A 20,384-nucleotide genomic window follows, 5' to 3' on the forward strand; every position below is an offset into this window, starting at 1 on the left:
GGACGGAGGGGAGCATGCCCTGCTCTGTGTGCTTCAACTACAGCGTGTATGTGATTATTTTTATGCCTTCCTAGCAGTCATGAAATGAAAGGTGGAAGGATAAAGCCAAGTGTTACGCTGCTGAGACCTCTCCTGCCTGTGTAGCGCGACATTAGCTGCGCTGAGCTCACCGGCGGCTGGGCTGAACCAAGGAAAGCAGCGATTTTCCCTGTGCGGTGAAGAGAGGGATTTCGAGCAGTGTGGAAGCACTAAACTTGAAACAAACAGGAAGAACCTTAGGAAAACAATACAACTTTTTATTTTCCTGCCTTTAATCTTTCAGGCCTCTGGTGTTTATGAGATGGAGTCTGACGCTCTGCCACAGGGTCAGCAGGCGCTGGGGACAAACGGGCTTGCTTCAGATGGCGGATTCTCTGACTCAGCAAAGTCACCCGTGCGACACCCGGGGCAGCTCGAGCCAGTCCCTCTCTTTCCAGCTCTGTTAGGCAGAAACACATCGTCCTGTGCCTCTTACCATCTCTCTCTTGAAATCCTTGCATCCCAGAGCACTGTTTCTGCTGCCTCTCACCACGACCTTGTGCTAAAGAACAAGCACACGTTGACACCCCTGGGAGACGGCTGCGTACCCTCGTCGGGCGCACAGGCAGAGTGGCTGCGAGGTGGCCAGCCAGGGGCGTAATGTACACTCTGGGAGAGAAGGGTGGTCTGCAGGGAGCTTCCAGCAGCCGCTCTCTCTCCCTGCTGCCCTGAGAAACACTCGGCCATCTCCCAAGGATGCTCCCACAGCTCCTTGCCCTTAGCGCCCAAGTGACCCTCTCATATGGCAGGGTCCAAAACCCCATTTCCCTGCTAAGGATCAAAGAGAGAGTTAAGGCTTGGGTTGATCCAAACCTCCAAGTTCAGCATTTTCATCCTGTGTCTAAAAGAGTCAGCAGAGAGAAACAGGAGCCAGCAGCAGACAATTAAGTTCAGAAGTGGTTGCATTACTACCTCCTTGGCTATAAACGGAACCCTAATGACCTCAGTGCCCAGTTTGATGCAAAGTTTTGTGCCACAGCAACTTGAGGGACAGGATAGTATCTGTCCCAGCCCAAATCACAGCCCTCTCCACCAGACTGTCCACCCACTTCGCGTTATCAGCCTTTACAGATTTAAGTGACTTTATGAGGCCACTGGAGCAAAGCTGAAGGCTTAGCCCTAAACTCTCTGGGGTTGATCAAGGCAGAAACATATCACTTCACAATGCAGCGAGGGGATCAGAGCAGATTAACTGTCAATCCTCAGCAGTCCAGCACTATTTCAGGGGATTGAGAGAATGTTAGGGAGTTTAACATCCATCGATTCTTGACTGACACAAGGAATAGGGAAAGAACTGTCTCTCAGAGCCCATGGGATTGCGCTGGAGGAAGCAAGAAGGGCACAACATGATTGCAGGGAGTTGGATCACTTAGAGAAAGGAAAATAACCAAAAAAGAAACCCTGAGTGTTGAAGTAAAACACTACAGCCTGGGAAGTTTGAGTCTCAAACACATCCCATCCATCAGCAGCACAGAGATGCTGCACCCAAAGTCCAATAGCTCCCTTTTCAACTTATTTTACTGGTGAACATGCTAGAAGATATAAAATATAAAATGCCCCTCCCAGGAACAGTTGAAGTCCCACGATGTCCCATCCTGTTCCAAGACAGGGTACAGCAGGAAGGATGGAGGAGCTCGGAGGTGATGTGCATGCACGTGACAGGGTGGGACGAGAGAGATGAAGGATCTCGGTTTACAAGAGGTCTGCAGCAAAACTGTAGGACTCTGGACCAGTCCAGCCTCAGAAGGACCCACCAGCCAACCCACGGAGCATCCTTTAGGAACCCGTTTGACTATGGAGGGAGCCTGACATAGCTAGAGGTCACACCAAGTTAGGCTGCTGAGAGATCAGCTCTGCTCTCCCCTCAAGGGTGATACTGCTGTTTCTGCTTGTTAAGACATGATCCTTGCAAAAGCTAATGCTGCAGAAGGAAACTAGCATGCATCTGCTCCTGCAGCAGCAAGCCTGGCCTCCTCTCATCGCAGCAGCAATGCAAACGCATTCCCTGCAGGCAGGCTAAGAGCACCTTGTACAATACACTAGTTCCAAACATAATGGGTTTGGATGCAAGATGCAGAACAGGGCACAGGACCAGGAGCTTTAATAGAAAACTCTTCCCTGCCAGCTCAGGGCGGTGAAAATGACTTTCTTCACCTGCCATATCTGGGCTGCACTCTCAGACACCTACACCAAAAACATCCCCTGGCTATCTCAAGGGGGACAAATCAGGTGTGGAGGTATGCTAAGGCAGAAGGCAAGTATAACCTACTCCAGAAGTTGTAAGGCTGCATTTCTCTCTGCACAACAGCCTTGCTCCCTCCAGGCTTAGTATCCAAAATGTCCAAAGAACCTGCCCTGAAAAGCCGTCCCCAGAAATGCAGTGTTCACCTCTCCATTGAGAGCCGTGCTTGGCCGGGGCAGAGGGGTAGGAAGAGCAGCCGTTGCATGCTGACATGGCCCTGCAGCGAGGGCACCTCTACCTCCTGCCCCAGCCCACTCGGGGGTCACTCTTACCTTTAAGCCAGTGCTTTCTGCTTCGGAGCCTTTATCCACACCAGTGATGTAGATACCCAGGGAATATTCTGCCCCTCCTCGGATCATGAGGCCCAGGGACTTCCCTTCATTCAGGACCAGATTCACCTGCAGAGGAAGAGGAACAGTCACTTACATGGAGTCTGAGCGCTGCGCAAAAGCAGTCTCAGCTCCATGCTTCTGGCAACAGCCACGTCCCCCTGCTGCCACCAGCTCTCCAGTGAGCAGTGCACACCCTGGGACAGAGCCGCTTCTGCAGATGCCTCCAGACAACTGCAGCCCCAGATGGAGCCCTAAACCAGCGATATCCCCTCCCTGCGGCAGCTGGCTCCTGTGGCAATGCAGAGGAGGAGGAAGAACAGGTCTAGCTTCTCCTGTGGCTCCCCAGGCTGGTCTGTCTCCCCATGCCTGGGCAAATGGTCAGTGCTGGCTGTGGCTCAAAGGATGCTTTAGAGGTACCTGGCCTGCAGGATGGGCAATGCCCTGTGCACCCCCAGAGAGCAGCACGGCTAACCACAGACACGGCGGGGGACAGATAGGGCGGTTCTTCCAAGGGGGGGGCATTTTCCAGTGAAGCATTGAAAACATGCAACATCCATGATTTGGGTTTGGTTTGTCTTCACCTGTTTTTCAATAATTTAGAGGGTCAAGCAGAGTGAGAGGGCAGATCCTGTTAAGATGATGTGGAAGCCTGGCTCTTCTAAAGGAAATCAGGAGGGAAAGAGATGATGGAATGACATCCAGGACCCAGTTGACAAATCCAGAAGTAAAGCACTGGCATGGAAGGAGATTAATGCCTCAAGTGGAGCAAGTAAGGTTATTTCAGGAGCGGTCTGGGCCTCAGGAAAGGAGACACAGCTTAGGTAAAGGCTGAGATCATTCTGCAGTCTTGGGTCCAGCTAAGGTGTCAGCCACGCAAGGGACTGCCAGAGCTCCGCTGGATACTGCCCTTCTCCTCCTGTCTGTTCTGCACAAACCCAGCCTCCAGTATTAGCAACTAAAAACATCAACTAATAAAGCAAGCTACAGGTTTCACTTCAGTTTAAGGTAAACACCCTCAGGGTCCAGACAGAGCTGCTGTTAAGGTCTTTGGCGGAAGGCCAGGCTGCTCAGGCCCACCGCACCTCCCCTGACACCAGCCCCAGGTGTCACAGGACACAGGGTGACAGAGCAGCACCAACAGGGCCCTTCTGTTCCTGCTCTGCAGTCCTCAGAAACACAAGGAGGAAAACATGCAGGAGAATGGAGAGGTAGGATACACAGCCAGCCAGACACAGGATAGCTGTACCCGCGCCGTGTCCCTTGGCCAGACAGGGCAGCTGCTGTGGGACAGGAGAGGCAGTGCGGAACACAGAATCCCAGACCGGCAGGGGTTGGAAGGGCCCTCTGGAGCTCATCCCGTCCCACCCCTGCTGGAGCAGGCACCCCCAGAGCAGGGGCACAGGGCCGCGTCCAGGCGGGGGGTGAATGTCTCCAGGGAAGGGACCCCACAGCCTCTCTGGGCAGCCTGTGCCCCTGCTCTGGCACCCGCACAGGGAAGGGGTTTGTCCTCATGTTCAGGTGCAACTTCCCGTGTTCCCACTTGTGCCCGTTGCCCCTTGGTCTGGCGTTGGGCACCGCTGGAAAGAGCCCGGCCCCATCCTCCTGACACCCACCCTTCAGATATATTTATAAACATTGATGAGATCCCCCTCAGCCTTCTCTTCTCCAGGCTGAACAGACCCGGGTCTCTCAGCCTTTCCTCACAAGGGAGATGCTCCAGCCCCTGAGCACCTTGGCAGCTCTCTGCTGGCCTTGCTCCAGCGGTTCCACGTCCTTCTTAAACTGGGGGACCAAAACTGGATGCAGCACTCCAAATGTGGTCTCACTAGGGCAGAGCAGGGGGGGACGATAATCTCCCTTGACCTACTGGCCACACGCCTTTCCATGCAGCCCAGGACACCGCTGGCCCCCTTGGCCCCAAGGGCCCGGTGCTGGCTCAGGGTCACCTCGCTGCCCCCCAGCACCCCCAGGGCCTCAGCAGAGCCGCTCCCCAGCAGGTCCCCCCCAGCCTGTACCGGTGCCTGGGGTTGTTCCTCCCCAGGGGCAGGACCTTGCACTTGCTCTTGTTGAATTCCATGAGGCTCCCCTGGGCCCAGCTCTCCAGCCTGGCCAGCCCTCGCTGGACGCCAGCACAGCCTCTGGTGCATCAGCCGCTCCTCCCAGCTTGGTGTCATCAGCGACCTTGCTGAGGTTACGCTCTATCCCATCATGCAGGTCATTGCTGAATATATTGAGCAGGGCTGGACCCAGCACAGACCCCTGGGGAACACCACTAGTTATCGGCCTCCAACCAGACTCTGCCCCACTGATCACAGCCCTCTGAGCTCTGGGGCTCAGCCAGTTATAAGAAGGAAATGCCAGCTCTGGAGGACTGAGAGGGTTCACGAGGGGCAGCACACACGGCCTGGAAGGATTACAACCATAAACCAGGGGAAAAGTTGATCTGCGGCAGTTTTCAGTGCTCTCCCTTTACAGGTGCGTCTCTGGGCTCAGCCGAGAGAAATCCCCAAAGCGCCACGGACAGAGCGATGCCAGCCAGCACTGGCTGCATATTTCCCCTCTGCAAATGTGATTACACAGCAACTACCCACATCCAGCCAGATTGGGAAACAGCCCAGCTCCATTTCTCTGCCCTTCTTTTATGTAGCAGTGGCTGTGAGGGGCCGCTCCCGGCACTCTCCCCCGGCGAGGGTACAGAGAAAGCAACAAGACAAGCAACGCAGAGGCACAGGCTGCAGCGGGGAAAGGCCCCGAGAGCGCCCAGGGAGTCCTCACGCACCTCCACCAGCCCAGCCATCGCCCCTGCAGCGGTCACCGGCCCCCGGCCCCTGCAGGCGGCAGCTTCGCAGGACACCCCACCCAGGCGCCCTGCCTGCCCAAGGTACAGAAGGCGCTCAGGACCCCACAGCACAGCCATGTGCCTTATTATCTCTAATTAATAACGCTAGGATGGATTTTCCATCTATCCTGCCAGAACAGCCAGCCCATACTGCAACAGATGTTTAATAATTTCCACAAACCTCTGACAGGCTGAAGTACCACGCGGCACCTGGACAGCTGTTTTCCCCACCAAATGCTGGCTGCAGGGCTGATTTTGCAAGGTATGCCAAAGCTATTAGCCAGCTTCCCATCTGCCTTCTTCCAACCTCTCCTATTCAGAGGGCCTGATGATATATGAAAGTTCAGGTGAGAATTCAGAGCGAATGAGCAAGCGTGTGTTCAGCTCCCTTAAGGACTCTCAATTTAAAACGGCCTTTGTTCTCTTGCTGCATGACATTTTCTAAATTAATAACTCAGGTTTTGGTGGTTTTTTTTTTTTTTGCTTTTGTCCCAAGTTTTAAGTCAATTGTGGAAAAAAGCAGACAGCAGGAATAAAAACACACGAGAAAAGCCAAAACGTGTTTCACACTGATAGAAACAACCAGAAACAGACTGTGAACAGCTTTTACATTTAAAACTCTTCATCACAGTCAGGTCAAAAGCTTGCACATTTACCTGGATGGAAAAGTCACTAATTGACCTGCCTCTCTAGAGGACAGAACATCACAGAGGGAATTTAGCCTAGCCTTAGACAGGCTGGTATTGAAAACCCATTTTCTATCTTGGCGGTGGTGCAGCAGCAAGACAGAAATCAGCGGCAGGAGATAGATCTTCCTAAGCACTATACACTGCAAGATCTTGTACTTTAAGAAATGGATGCCAAAACAGCTCCTACTCTTCTATACCGGCACCACAGCTGGCTGGCAACCGCATTAATGCCTCATCAGCTGCAGGTGTTTCATGGATCTGCAAGCTGAAGTTGGGCTGATCCCAGGCATGCACTACCAACACAGGCGGGCTCTCAGCACGGCGCTGCTGCCCTCTGCTCCCGCGCTCCAGAAACGGCTGTACTGTGGAAAGCCAGAGAGTGAGAACGGTCAGACACTAACTACCTGTATCGGCATCCCTGTCTAGGGCCGCACAAAACTCACGTTGCCTGGGTTAGTCCCTCCCCTGCTTTAAAGCACACAAAGCGCTGGAAACAATTCCAGGACTGAAACATTATAAAGGAGCCATAAAGAGGCCTTCACGCATCAGGCTGGAGAGGAGAGGGGGCATCGCACCCACCCAACGGAGCATTTGCCTGTCAAAGTTGAGGGCAATTTAACTTTCTCCTTACACAAACACATCACTCTGGACACAGAACGATTACCTTATAGAACATTTCACTGGGTTTTATTAAAGCCAGAAAACTATTAAGCTTTTCCAGAATCTTTCCCTTTTCTCCCCCTTTGTCTAAGGACATTCAGCGTTTCCCTCCTACTGTAACTTCTTCACCACGCCACGGCCATATCTTCCAAAACTTCCCCAACTTTGGTAAAAACGCAAGTAGCAGAAATGCAGCAAAGTGCATGCATTCACAGATCAGGGTCAAAATAGACTGGTAATGGCAACGCTTCCTATGAGCCCCTAAACAACAAATATACGTGCCAGCGCTTCCCTGCAGTTAGCGACACGAGGGGTAGCTCTGTATCAAGACATTTACATTTGCCTTTAACACTACCCACACACCGGTAAGCTGAGAAGCTGTTCTCCCCACCCCGATATCATCAGATTGAGTAAGAGATACTCCCTCTCCCTACAAACCTGACCTGCTGCTGCGGGACCTGGTTTGTTTACACACGTACCAGGCAAACCTAGTCTTCAAGAAGCAGATAGCAGTAAATACAGCCCCGAGAAATAAAGGTCTGAAAGACCTTCCTGCAAACCCAAGCTGCACAAAAAAAACCTAAGCACTACTTAAAAAACATGTTGCTGCTGGCAGTCCCAGAAAGTTGGGTTGAGGCCTTAATTGCATTTCTTAATCAACTAATACCTGTGCCTCTGAACAACCCTGTGGAAATCACAATGGAAACTCAGGCTGCCGGGAGAAGCGCGGCAGGAGCAGGGGCCAGAGAAATAACCGCTCTCTGAGCGTTCGGCTTATTGACAAGCTGCAGATTTAGGGAAGAGCTGAGAAATAAAGCAAGTGCTCACAGGCAGGAGGCTCAGTTTGATTAGACCGGGGAGTGATGAGGGAGGCAGGAAGGAGGAGCAGAGAGAAAGCGTTCGGAGCCAAACCGAGATAAGCTGATTGCCAGGATGAAGCAAAGGCTGAGTCACTCCGTGTTAAGGGCTTAGGGATAAGAAGGGGGACTCTTGTGCACAGTTTCCCTCCTGCCTCTGAGAGCTGTCTCCAGTGACAGGGCACGATGCAGGGATGGCGATAGGTGGGGCTGGCACCATCGTGCTGGCTGCCCCAGGCACAGCACTGTCCACGCTCCCTGGCATCCCTCTCTCCCTCTCATGGGGGCCTCCCCCATGTATGCCCACGCTCCAGGCTGTGGGGAGGGAGACTGTGGGATGACAGCGAAGCACAAGCCAAGCTGCTGTCCAAGGAGGGAGCTACGTACGTCTGCTGTGAGCGGGCTGTTTCCACCCGTGCGACTGGATCCTGCCACGACGGAAAGCGCTGATCCTGGGCCCCACTGGGAACAGCCCCCCGACACACCATTTCCTGGACCAAGCCCTTCTGCTTGGGCTTGCCCACTCAAGTACGCAGGTTTGTACATATATGATTAACACTTCTGTGCAAGTCTTGTCCCAGAAAAGAGCATTTTGGTTACATTTCCACTTTATGTTTCCTCAGCTCTCCCCCGTTCTGCCAGGCTGAAGCTCAGAGTGAGAAGTTGTAACGTACCTCAGGGCCTAATATGAGGGAGAGCTGGGATCTCTCCAAGCTCCTAAATGCACAGCTGTCCTAACACCATCTTAAAACAGAGGCAGCAAGCAAGGCTGTGCAGGAGTGCAGCTATTCTGTGGGGGGCAACTGAGGACATCCAGGCAAGGCGACCCCCCATACCTTGCTGAGAAGGGCCAAATATTCCCAGGCTCATGGTAGCACAGACGCTGCGCAGTCCCCACCTCCTCCCCTATGCTGCACCGAAGCTGCATCCAGCCCCAAGCTACTCCTGTGTGTACAACACAGAAGCATTTAGATCAGGATCACAATTTTAATTTCAATTTCAACACTGAAACATCTGCCACCTCCTGTAGTGGGAAACGAAGGGGAAAAAAAATGCCATCATCAGTAAGGCATTTGCTCCGAGTTGACTCTTGCATGGGATTTCTTTTCTCTGGGTTTATGAAATTACCTGTTGACAGATTCAATTTTACCATTAGAAAAAGCACTTTCAGACAAGAATTACCCTGCATCAGTACAATTCAGCACACAGCTGTGTGAATGGCTGACAAGGTTTCACCCATGCCGACAGCTATTTCCATGCCATTACTGCTACCAAGCAATAAAAACAACACTTAAGGAGGCTCGCAGGGCTCATCCTCCTCCTGCTTGCCAAGGAAACCCCACTGGCTTATGTCTAGACATCCTGCAAATGCGCGAGCACAGCTCACAGGAACACAGAGCCAGCTCATGACCCATTAACTGAGGTGCTGGGAGCAGCAGAGTCACAGCTGCTAGGGGAGCTGGATCCATCAGGGCTGCCTCAACATCAACCCCCCTCCCAGGGCAGGCTTTGTAAGGCCACGCTGGGGACTTTGCTGTCACGGCCACACGGGCAGCCACCTCCAAGCATGTTTAACATTGGCACAGCTACCGTGCTGCCTTTGGTTACACACAGGCATGCGTGGGGCACTGACTTGCGAACAGGTTCTTGTGGCAGGCGTGCGCTGGGGCAGTGGCTGTCTCCCACGGCTGAGAGGTGCCACTCGGAGCAGAGGGACAGGCAGGCAGCAAGAGAAGCAGCGCAGGGGGCTGGTCCCAAAGCTCAGCCCAGCAGGGCTGCCCAGCTCTTGGCCACACCACTGTTGAGCCCAACAGCTGCCTCCCCACTGGGCAGCGCTCAACTCCATAGCTTTGGGGCACAATCATCGCATTTGGGTGCTTTTTCTGCTTAAAGTGCCTGAAATAACAAAGAGATGGCACCAGTACCTGCCAGCATGAGGTGAGGTGAGCTGAGACCTGAGCCAAGGGACGTTTTGGGGCAAGTCTGCTGGGACAGTGCTACAGACCACCCGTGGCAGAAGGGTACCTTCTATCCCCAGGGAACTGGGGGACCAGTGGCTCACATCAGGTACTCCAGTCACCACAGGAAGCCTGCAGGCAAGCAGGGAGCTGACCACATACCCCCAGGTAGCCTGGACAGGCTTCTAGCCATAAATCAAAGCAAACGCCAGCAAGGTCAGAGCAAGCAAACAGTGAGAAATGTGGGGAGCTGTATCACTTCGCGCTGAAAATGTCATTACAATCTATCAGAAAGAAATCCTTCCTTATCTCTCCTGCATCTCTTATCCTTCATGCTCAAGTAGTCACCATTAGCGCCTCAAACATTCAAGCCATGCAGTGTTATCAGATACATTTTTTCTTTTTTTTTTTTTTGTAATAATAATTATAGCTGCTTTTGAATATGGAACCGCCTGAAGGCAAGTTCGCACTCTCTACGTATATTTTCTTTCTTCTGCTGCACCAAAAGCTTAAAGGAACAAGCGGCTCCCCTGGCAATAAGCACATTACAGCAACAATTCAGCTGATGAAATGGCATTTCTCAGAGAATTAGCAGTCCGACACTTGCAGAGCATTTTGCACAGTTCATCTTCCTCCCAGCTCAGCAGCACCTATGAGTTTTTACTGGCTGATGGTTTCCAAAGTGCTTTTAATGAAATAAGCTGTTGATCCCAGAAGTACATTAATGACAACTCACAGCACAAATAGTCCTTGCTGTTGTGAAAAATGTAGAGGACTTAAGCCTGAACAGATCACAAAAATTAAACCGCTCTGAAGCAGAAGGTGACCACGGGAAGCAGGTCCCATCTTTCCAGCAAGCAGGCTACATCCTCTGCTGGGATGGCGCTGGGGGACTGTGACCTGCTGCTGTGTCTGTCCTGGAGACAGGCGGCTCCAAGAATGTTTCACCAGAGCTTTGCACTAGTGCAAGCTTTTCATTTCACGCTTATTAATGACCACCATCACTGGCTACTTCACCTACATGGCAGATGGGCACAGGGCTCTGATGAAACGCTGGATCCACTGATTACGACTACAGGGAAGGCTGCCCTTACTGCAGGAAATCAGTGATAGCAGAACCTGGGAAATACGGCCACCCCTTCAACCTGCCACAGCCAACAGAGGCATGGGAAGCGTAAAGATTTGCAATAACTTGCACATCTACAAGTACATACCCACCAGCACCTCCTTCATCCCTCCATTCCCTTTAATTCTTGCATCCCTTCTTGTGCCCTCTCATGAGATATTATCCATGTTAGGTCAGGCCTACACTGAATAATTGGCCTGGATCTTAGCATTCAGCTCCTGCTCATCCACACAGAATAGCCTCTAATCCGAAGCTTGGTGCAAGCTAGATTTTGGCCCAGAACCACTGACTGGAACAGGACGGTGAAGGCAAAGCCAGCAGACAGCTGACAGTCCACCAGTAACTTCACAAAGCCTCACAACGGCTTCTTCCGCAGCTGACAGTGAAGGAATCCCGGCGACCACACAAAAATACAATAAAAAGCCAAGGACAAGGAATGCACCAGCCCTAGGCCAGCAACGCTGGCTGCCTTCTGCACCAAACCTGTGCTACAGCAAAGCTAACCAAGGAGGTCAGACTGACGTGTCAGCTGAAAGCCCAACCACCCCGGCTGCACACCAGTCCAGCCCACCTGCTCCACATCTCCGGCCCACCATCCGGGCGCCTGCTCTGGGCAGGTGCACAGCCACGCACCAGATCCCTCCTCCGGCAGGCAGATCGGTTACACTATCGCACACACGCCAACAGCAGCGGTTTCCATTTCAAGCCTTTTGATAATGAATGCTTCTGCCTACAGATAAGCAAACTTGTTAAACTATGCTACAAACCCATCCTCCTTTCAAGCATTCAGAACAGGTGCGCTGGAAGGAAAGGTAGCTAGACAGGGATATCTCTGTTTCCTGATGAATGTAGGATGCCTCCACCAACCTTGAATTTAACCTTGCAAAAGCTGGAAATATCACATTAACTACAGTGGCACTGCAGGCTTACTGAACTGGAGCAAAGCATTAACAAACTTGCTGGTTTATATCACTTCATCCTCCTGCTGTAGGGCTGAACTCTGATCTCTGCTGTACTTTGCCAAACAGTGCCTGTTTGAAAGCTTTTGCATATGTATCCCAGGACATTCAGATCGATTAGAAATGGAGAGGGGGGGAATAACTGACTAATCCCCAGCCCTTCCCTCAGAATGTAAAATCATCCAGAAATCAAATAGCCCCCAGGGGAATCTGTCAATTCCAGTTGACTGGGCTGAATTAACCAGGGACATGTTGCATTTACTTGCATGCTATTTGCGAAGAGAATAACCCTCCTTTCAGTAGTTATATGTATATACATAGATATACACACACAAATGAGAGAAAAAACCAGAGGCAGGCTGTTCCCATGTTCTGGGACATGTTTTCATCTCTTGATGGTTCACAGTAAGTCAGGACAAAGCGACTCGGCTAATTCATGCCCTGAAGCATGTGTGCAGACAAATGACACAGGCAGTCGCACTGAATAACCCCTCAAATCCACCAGCCGGGTCAGGCTCTCCTCACTGCCAGCCAGCTTTTGACCATGGTGCGGCTTTCTTTCACCACCAGCTGGCAAAGCAAGGCACCTCTGGATACAGCAGTGTCCTTGGTCATTGAAAAGTTGTAGCATCCAGTAATTTTCTTTTGCTGGTCTTACAGACGGGAATTCAGGAGCAGAGGTTATCGTACCATGCGTACCAAGCCTTGCACATCCACACCAGTGAGCAGGACTGCAAGGAGGAGCTGGGTTTGGAGGGAGGCTCAAGGCAGTGCAAGGAGCAGAGGAGTCAGGGTGCTGTTCTGAGCAACCTCGGGTCCCACCAGTGCTAAAAGCTACCGCCCGCTGAAAGCGCTTCCGAACCACTGAGCCAGCAGGCTAGGGAGAAAGGTGCATCACGCTTGTGGTCAGCAAGGATGAAGGCCCATTAGCAGGGCAAGGAGAAGCCTCCAGGCAGCACTAAGAGCTCTGCTACAGCAGAGGAGGCGGCACACTGGAGTCTGACACAAGAAGTCAAGTCTGGAGTAGCAGAAGGAGCCAAGGGCCACCAACAGCTGCGTGGGGATCCCCGGACTGTAACACATGGATGACAGCTTCTGTTAGAAATGCAGTACACAGCCAGTGTGGCACAGAGGGGCAGGACGGGAAGCACAGAGCGACCGACGTCACTGCTGACATGCCACGGAGGAGCACTGCCAGGAGAAGGACGAATACTGCCTGTTCTCATGATGCCAGCACTGCCCTCTGCATCAGACCTTTGCACACCCATTTCTGTGAGCTTCAGACATTTCCTGCAACTGTCATTGACTCTTCCCAGGTTAACAGAGGGGCCTTCACCACCTGCCCTGGGGTCAAAGCATGACCTTTGACACTACAAGAAGCCACAGGGCTGTCTGACCATGTGAAGGAGCACCAAGGAATGGAAGAACAATCTCAGATTTTGGGAAAGCCAAAATCTGGAGCGTGAGACCCTTCACCATTCCTCACACCTGGTCCTGAAGCCAGCAAGCCACAAGCTGGCAGCACCATGAAGACTGGGCATCCCACCCAAGGCTCGGAAATCTTCCAAGTCTTCTGCAAGTGCAGCACTTCCACAATAGCACTAGAGAAGCACAGATCAGAACAGGGGCAACCACTTCTGTGAGCCAAGGTCCTGCAGCCCTGCTCAGCTAGAATGGTGCCACAGTGGGCAACTTGGAGCTGGGGACCCCCTCACACCTCGAAAGCAAGTGCATCCGACAGCAGCCGAGCCCAGCATGGATAGTCTTCAAAGTTTAATGTGGCCTTCACTCAACTTGGCTTCCTTCACTTCCAAAGCAGGTTAAACTACGGTAGTTAAAACTCTTAACTGGCAAAGCTCGGTTGGATTAATTTTCCCGTGCACCTCCTGGGAGACAGTCCTGACAAGGTCAGGGCCAGGAGGAGCACAGAGGAGGGTGCTTTCCTCTGATGACCAGCCTATGCAGCAGCCGAGCTGCCCAGAGACAGCTAGGGCACCTGTAATCGCATCTCCCTAGGGACTGATGGGAAGGGGCTGTCTGGGGCCATGCGAGGCTCAGGCACTGGGCAGGGATGCACATAGCTTCAGGCTTGTAAGTGTTTCATGTTGATACACAGCAAGGACTAAAGGAACGATGCGCAGAGAAACGTCTACCTACAGCTTCAAAGAGTCACTGCCTGCTGTATCAAGGTGACACTGAGTGGTAGGGGGTGGGGGACACCAGCAAGCCAGCAGCAGCTGCTTTTCTCTTCTCCTTAAACTAAAAATAATGGGCCCTTCTCCCTTGTGGCCCACATGAATATTTCATCAGCAAACTGCCTCATCCTGTTTTAGATTCCCCCCCCCTTCAGGCTGAGATGGGAGACTCCAGCTTAGAGATCCCTCCACAGCCTTTCCAGGAGGAGCTGAGCATATTTTGGGCATACAAACAAGGCACTGGGGATAGCCACAGTGACCTCAGGATAACAGGATGGAGGCTCCAAGCAACTCGGTGCTGCCAGGAAGCAAGCACCCCACTCAGTCGTACAACAGTACCTGGATATCCCATGAATACTGGTGAGGCAAAACTATGTCCTGCTTGTACAGGGCAGACAGGTTCCCTATCCATCACCACCAAGAGAGTGAACACACTCTGCCCCTCCAGCCTATGCCTCATACAAGGGCATCTGAGCACTGTTCCTCTGCATCTACAAGTCTCTAGGTCTGTTTGGGCATGGGTATCATGAGGGAGAAGAAAGTTGAAATCCCTGAGATCAGATATTGCACCTTGAACATATCCTCTGCTGGCTTCACTTATAGTAAGGCCTATTTCAAAGGAGGACAGGCTCACAGTAAGAGAAGAGGACCGAGCATTAGATGTGCTGGTATGCTTTACTTTCTGTCAAAGGCCTGAGATCCAGGCCCTGATGGAGTGGCCAGCACTGGCCAGACACCACCAGCCCCCCTGGGTACCATTAGGAAAGCTATTCCCTTCCCTGCTCCTTTTTCACTTGGCACAGCTTTTTGCACAGGCACTGTTCAGGCCCTTCCTGGCTCAGCCTGCCTCTCCCCAAGCACAAAAAGGAAAATAATCCAGTTTATTTTACAGAATTTTTAGAAGGGAAACATTTTTAAATTGTTTTGGTGTGGTTTTGGCATTTTGGGGGGGGGTTAGTTTAAACAAAACTGCTAAAACACCCAAGAAAGCCTCATGGAAACACCTGAGGAAAGATCTGAAACGCAGGAAGAAGGGCAGTAATACGCTCTGAGATCTAGCCTTCCAAATCCAGGAGCCCTCTGGAACATAACATCTGTGTCAGTCTCTAAATGACCATGTTGGCAGCGGGCCTCCAGCCAAAACAACCACCTGTTTGGGAAAACGCCTTAAAAGCAATTTCTGGTTTGACCACCGTTCCTAGCAGGACCCTCATAGCCAGACACGTCTACATCTGGACAACGCCTTGTCTCCAGCTTGGGTTCTACTGGTGTTAAATGGGAACAAAGCCAATCCATCCTGTCCTACAGGACCCTTTGGGGGAGACAGAGAGAAAGCTACAGACCAAGGGAGAAAACAGGATCCAGCGTATCCTAAAGGAGAGACGGACTGTCCCAATGGATGCCAGAACCATGTGAATACAGGAACAGAGAGGGTTGGGCACCTACACGGTAACAACGGGTAACCGCAGACAGGCCCCCAGGCCTGCGGCTGATCCCCCTCGCTCACCTTTTTCTCGTCCCCCTCTTGCAGGAGCTGGAGGTGGCTCCTCTTCTCGCTGTCCTTGCGGAGGGAGCTGTTCTGGTGGTGTGGCAGGCCCGTCGGCGGGGACACGCTCCGGCCCTGTGGGTCCACCCAGGTGTAGATGTGGTTGGTGACATAGCCCCCTGGGATGCGCCCCACCGAGTGTACAGACAGGTTCAGCTTCTTGCAGCCTTTCAGCACCTGGAAGACAAGCCCAGGAGAGGAGTGGGTTAATACCTACAGAAGGGGAAGGACAATCTGCCTCAGGACTCTGGGGTGACATGGCTTTGCTCTTCCTTGAGGTTGAAAGGTCTCAAGCTACGCTGCAATCTCCAACCAAATGAGCGAGCTACATGAAAAGCTAGTGAAAAAGCTAGGATTTTTCTATTCTCTCCTGAACTGCAACAGTGTTAAGTCAAAGCTGCTGCTGCTGACAGAGAAAATATGCTCTTCCCATCAGCCAGGGAAAGAGCAGGGTGAAGCAGAGTACGGGAGGCAAGACAGGTAGTGACATGCCAGGAGGAATCCCAGTATGGGCTGGAACCTGAGACTGGGCAGATCCTGCAGCTTTGGAGAGGAGTCAGCAGGACAGGGATCAATGCTGGAAGAGAGCAGCACTGCTGGTCCCCACAGCTCGGCCCCAATTCTGCCATTGGAAAAGCTCCTGGTGCCTTCAGGGGACATCGACAGCACTCCCAGACATTCAGCCTCTGTTGCCATTTCATTACCAGCTGCCTTTCCCAGCACAAGCAGTCAATTAATGAGTACAATTATTATTAAATATATACATATATTTTAAACACCATGCACAGAGATGACCTTGGGACCCAGATAAGGTTATTTGCAATTGCCTCTCCTCCAGCTTATACTGTGAGAAGCTGATATAGGCTTTATAGTAAACTTGAATTAACATATAGCTCTCCCTGGGGACAGCTCTAAGTGCTGATCCCTTCTGAGGCTTCAGGAATATCAACACTCTGGATCTGCTCTCGGAAAGAATACACTTTGGGTTTTTTTTCCATACACACATCCTTTGATGAGCTGCTCCTGCAAGGCCTCCTCTCCCCATGGAGCACAGAAGCTGCCAAGCAAAGCTCATGACCAGGAAGAACTAATACCAGCAGCTCTTCAGTAAAGAGTAATATCGTCAGTAATACTGGGCTGGCTGGATCCCAGCTCGGACCTGGGAAGACTCCAGTTGCTCCTTGCCAGAGCCAGAGCGAATCCAGCTCACCAGTCCCCAGTTCAGCATCTCCATCACAAACAGCAATTTGGCTGCAAATTTGTCACATGCTCCCAAGGTCATCACATGCCCGGAGAGCTTAAACAAGGACTGCAAAACCAACAGCACCAACAACTGCAGAGCACTTCAACATCCTGGGCTGCTCAGTAACTCCAGCCCTTGTCCCCTGAGCTCCCCTGGTCCCTCAAACACATCTCCTGCTGCAATCTCTTCTCTCCCTGCGAGCATGCGGAGCCCAGCCCGGCTGGCAGGCAGATATGCTCACCAGAAGCTCCAGTTCTGCTGGCATCAGCCCAAGTCTCACTGGGACAGTGGAGCTATTGCTGAGCCCACTGTCCACCCCAGGCTACCATGGTGTAGCATCCCACCCATGCTTCAGGGCATAGTTCAGCTTCCTGACCCAAAGCCCCTTCATAAGCCGCCATGCAGGCAGGCTCAGGATGATCTGAACTCCATCGCAATAGGATAGGGGTGGCAAGTAGGCTTCTCACCTACCCTAGGACTACCAGTGCAGAATGACCCCCTATGAGATGGGGTACAGCCCCACAGAAACAATTTGTTTCTACATATTCCAGCTGGAGCCATTTCTATGAGAGCCTCTTTTAAGCCTGCATAACATCATTTACTTACCTAGGTACAGACAACAAACAGCACTGACAGTCCCATGAGCAAAGTCTCATTTCGGAATGAGGCTGCAATTCCTCATCAAGCACAGGCAAACTATGAGGATAATCAGTGATTTGTCCAGCTGTAGAGGGTTACAGTCCTCCCTCTGCCACAGAAATGCCATGTGATCCTGACGGTTGTGTTCCCACCCTTTTCCCCCTCTCAGTGAAAGAGCAGGCTCTGTTTGCACTGATCCTGGGCATTCCTCACCTGTCTATGTTCACACAACGCCTCAAAGTCAGCTGCTGAATGTCACTGTAATTTAAGGAAGGAGAAAACTTAAAACTCAGAGGTGAGGCTGGTTCAAGAGCACACACAGGGCCCGCCCTGAGATGCTCTCTCCCCTGTCTCATTGCATTCGCTGCCATCCCATTCCCATGCGGGTCTTTTTGGGACTGACGCAGGGATCCCGTTTCCTCCCTTCCTCAGAGCATCTTTCCTGGCAGGGGAGCGGGGACTGAAGATAACCCTCTGGGGTTTCTACCGCACAGGAGGGACATGAGGTGCAGAAGTGACCACGCGCAGGCAGGACCCCCGGCTCTGCACTGGGCACAGGGGAGCGTTCGCAGCCCGCCCTAACCATGGGGCAGTGGTTGTTGCTGAAGGCTGGCAGCAGGCAGAGCTCTGGCTGTTCCCGTCCTGCCTCAGGTAAATGTCATCCCCTGAAAGGGTGGGAACAGCAGCAGAGCAGTTCTCTGGAGGCACAGTAAACTTTCCAAGGATGAGAGGCCAGAGATTTACAAGGGACCTTTTTATGTCCCCCTGCAGCTCCCTTGACAGGGCCACCAGGAGATGGGATCTCAGTCAGTAGGGAGATGTTTTATGCATGAAGGTGACAGCAGAGAGCTGGGAGGCCAGATCAGCCGTCTGGCTCGAGGCAGCAGACTGGGCCAGGACTCCCTCAGCAGCCTCAGTACAAGAGAAGACACGAGAGGAGGGAGTGAACAGAAGCTGGCGGTGCCCATCAGGATGTTGCTGGTGAGTCTCTCCCAGCAGAAGGCAGAGCTGCTGTGGGCAGGCTGGTGACACTCTGTAGTCCTTTACACATTTACTGAGGCTTCTCAAGGACTCAGCGAGTGAAGCATTCCTGCCCAGCAGTTTCTCCCCCGGCACATGCCCACTGCTAATGGGGACTGTAACGGTACCACGTCGGAGCCCTTCAGGACACAGCTCTGCTAGCCCCCAAGACACCTGTGCTGGCAGTTGGACCTGCACCACAAGACACAGACGGCACCTTTTGGAGACCTTTAGGGTGATCCCAGGTGGAGGACGACAGTGGCACCCACAAAGGACTTACTTTATGGCTGTGAGGCAGAGTAGGACCATCCGTGCAGCTCAGCGATGGTAAGCCAGTGACACTGACCTCAGCAGCCGGGGATTCCAGTTACCTGTCCTTGAGCTAGGTGCTAAACACACTTAAAAGGATGGTACTTGCCTCAAGAACCACAAGTGAGAAAAAGCAAGCAGGAAGGGAAAAAGCGAGGCAGGAAATACCTTGTCCAAGGTGACCCCACAAACCCGAGAAAGCTGGTGAGAGCCCCTCCCTCTCGGCATGGTGTCACATCCCCTGCGTGCGGCCGAGTCTCTGTGCTTCCCATGGCAACTCCAACCCACTTTTACAAGTCAGGCTGCCCCTCAGCCCCCGTCTGCTCCCACCCTGCCCCACCTGATGCACAGCCTGCAGCAGACAGCATGCAGCTTCCGTACCGCTGCCACCCTCTCCGGTTAAACGCCCTCTTTGTCAGCTTTATAACCCACAACACAACAAAGGGCCACAACCGAGCAAACCCTTCACCCAGCTACAAGCTGGTACAAGAGCTATAGGCCATTGGGCACCCCAAAACCACACAGAACACACGTGTAAATACTGGCGTGCAGACGTATATACTGTATGCAGATGTGTAACACACCATTGCAGGCACCACTGAGACACACACATGCAGGTAAAAACCAGTAGCTGTTTAACAGGACACAGCAACGCTATGGGGCCATTTGAGAGAGTTAAACAGGTGATTTTTTTTCTCTGGAAGAAAGTCTCCCACAGCCCTGATTCAACATGGCCTTCAGGCATGTGCTTAAATGAGCAAACATTTAAACTTCTGCCTAGAACATGCTTGAGCAGAGGTCTGAAATTCAGCTGATGAAGCCCATTTGTAAACTGAATTTATGTGTAATCTGACTCTATTTATAATAGATTTTTTTATCTCATGAGCTTACATCAATTTGAATAAATTCTTTGTTTATTAATTTTAGGATAAGCCAAGGTTTGTATCAGCTCAGGGGGTAAATCCTTCTTCACCCATGAGCCTGAGGAATCTCTGCTTTTAACCTCCACTAGAAGCACATGTGCTCCAGTAAGCCAAAGCACAGCTCCTGTCTGAGGGAGAGACCGAGCACGAGAGCCAGAGGTTGAGGTGCACAAGGCTTGCTCGACACCACCCGCGTCCTTGCTCTGGCCTCCACAGTCTTGTCAAAATCACAGGATGGTCAGCACAAACTGCTTCCCCAACGCAGCGATCACTAAAGTCAATTTTGTTCAAATAGTCAGGCTTGCTTTGTTCATTAGACAGCCACGAGCTATTTAAATCAAAGCTGACGCAGCTATGAGAAGAGATGAGAAAAGAAGCAGTGTTTTCCCTTGGATAACAGCACCGCACACACTCCATAATGAAGCGCGGCAGGCACAGTAACGAGATCTGGACCAGACCTATAAAACCTTTGTACATCCATACACTGAACCAGACTTTAACAAAGCACTTGGCGTGCAGAGCTGCAAAGTGAGGAGGCACCAGGTGAGCCAAATGGGAGAAGCTTCCATAGTACATCCAGAGACAGAAGTCACTATCAGCTGCTTTGGTGAGCTCCAAGTGAGCAGAGCTACCGTCCATTTCCCTGCATGGGAAGAAATGCTGCATTTTCCCCCCTCTATGGTGTGGTTTGGTTTTTTTTTTCTGGCTTTACCAAGGCTGTTCACCTTCTGGTTTATAAGAGGGCCCCTCCTGGTGTCTGGGGAGATGA

The 20,384-nt window shown here is 52.0% G+C and overlaps 1 protein-coding gene across 2 annotated transcripts in view; it reads right to left on the bottom strand.

Moving 5' to 3' along the window:
- The window catches only part of WHRN (whirlin), a 57,360-nt gene that overhangs the window by 24,455 nt on the left and 12,521 nt on the right, over positions 1-20,384 (bottom strand). For both annotated transcript variants that reach the window (XM_075111911.1, XM_075111910.1), the window contains exons 2-3: positions 15,443-15,658; positions 2,593-2,718 (exon numbers count right to left, since the gene is read on the bottom strand). In XM_075111911.1, coding sequence (XP_074968012.1) covers positions 2,593-2,718; positions 15,443-15,658 — 342 coding nt within the window. The remainder of the gene's footprint in view (positions 1-2,592; positions 2,719-15,442; positions 15,659-20,384) is intronic.

Source organism: Phalacrocorax aristotelis, chromosome 17, assembly GCF_949628215.1.
Source record: "Phalacrocorax aristotelis chromosome 17, bGulAri2.1, whole genome shotgun sequence".
NCBI lineage: Eukaryota > Metazoa > Chordata > Aves > Suliformes > Phalacrocoracidae > Phalacrocorax > Phalacrocorax aristotelis.